Genomic DNA, 1,443 nt, shown 5'->3' with positions numbered 1-1,443 from the left:
TCCACACCCACCCCACTCACCCACCCAGCCTCTGCCCTGGTCCCTCAGGCAGTCCTGTCTGGGACTCACCTCTCCAGGGTCTCAGTGCCGATGGCGTCGGCCTGCGTGGAGATCTTGCCCCACATGGACACGATGATGGCCCTCTCGGTCTTGGTCAGAGACATGGTGGTGGGGTGGGCGGCTGGGCTGGAGCTGGGCCTGCTCAGGACTGGCCTCGGTGATGCTCAGCCCCCTGGGGTCCCCTTATATACAGGCAGCCCCTGTGGGTGGGGAGAGGGGAGGGGGCTGCAGGGGTGGGATTTCTTATCAGATCCAGTGACAATGGGGCAGCCTGGGCCTGTGGGACTGGGGGTGACGGGCTATCACTCCTGCTTCCCTCCCCTCTGGGGCACAGCTGGAGCCCCAGGTTCCAGGGAGATAGGGGCCCGGGTCTGGTCAGGAGAGTCCACGTGTCAACCCAGCCCAGACTGGCCTCAGTTATGTGGTCCCGAACCTCGAACCTCCTTGTTATTGTGATGGGAGGGAGGCCTGGAGCAGGCCAGGCCCTTGCAGGGGCACTCTCTGTTCCTCACTTTGCTGATGCTTCTCCGCCTCCACCTTCTGAGCTCTGGATATTTATCCAAAGGAACTGAAATCAGTATGTCAAAGACATGTCTGCACTCCCATGTTCATTGTGGCATTATTCATAATGGCCAAGATATGAAAATAATCCAAGTGTCCATCAACAGACGAATGGATTTTTAAGATGTGGTATATATATGCAATGGAATACTAGTCGGCCTTTGAAATGCAGGAAATTCTGTCATTTGCAACAACGTGGATGAACCTAGTGGACATTAAGCTGAGTGAAATAATCCAGGCACAGAGAGACAAATACCTCGTGATCTCACTTAAATGTGGAATCTAAAAAAGCCAGACTTACAGAAGTAGAGAGTAGGATGGTGGTTACCAGAGGCTGAGGGATGGACAGGGAAAGGAGGGATGCTGGTCAAAGGGTACAAGGTTTCAGTTAGGAGGAAAAAATTCTGGAGGTCTATTGCACAATGTGGTGACTACAGCTAATAATGATGTATGTTTCAAAATAGCTAAAAGAGAGAATTTTAAATGTTCTCACCACAAACAAATGATAAATATTTGAGGTGATGAATATATTAATTAGCCTGATTTGATTATTACACAACATATGCATTTGATGAAACATCACATCATATCCCATAAATACATACAATTATTATTTATCAACTAAAAATAAAATAAAGAAAATCTGGTCTATCTGTATAATAGAATACTATTCAGCCATAAAAAGAAATAGAGTACTCATACATATCACAACGTATAACACATGAACCTCAAAAGCAATATGCTGAATGACAGAAGCCAGACACAAAAGGACACATGTTGTATGATTTCATTTACATGCAATATGTAGAACAGGCAAATCCA

General features: G+C 47.1%; 1 protein-coding gene across 1 annotated transcript in view; it reads right to left on the bottom strand.

Annotated features, from left to right (window-relative positions):
* Nucleotides 1-164, bottom strand: part of LOC105822589 (hemoglobin subunit alpha-1-like) — a 5,924-nt gene extending 5,760 nt beyond the window's left edge. Inside the window, exon 1 of the mRNA XM_012659591.1 lies at nt 70-164. Coding sequence (XP_012515045.1) covers nt 70-164 — 95 coding nt within the window. The remainder of the gene's footprint in view (nt 1-69) is intronic.
* Nucleotides 165-1,443: the final 1,279 nt, after the last annotated feature.

The sequence above is a fragment of the Propithecus coquereli genome, unplaced genomic scaffold, assembly GCF_000956105.1.
Source record: "Propithecus coquereli isolate 6110/MARCELLA unplaced genomic scaffold, Pcoq_1.0 Scaffold621, whole genome shotgun sequence".
Lineage (NCBI taxonomy): Eukaryota > Metazoa > Chordata > Mammalia > Primates > Indriidae > Propithecus > Propithecus coquereli.
The sequence above is the reverse complement of the archived record's forward strand: the minus strand, read 5'-3'. Positions and strand labels throughout refer to the sequence as shown.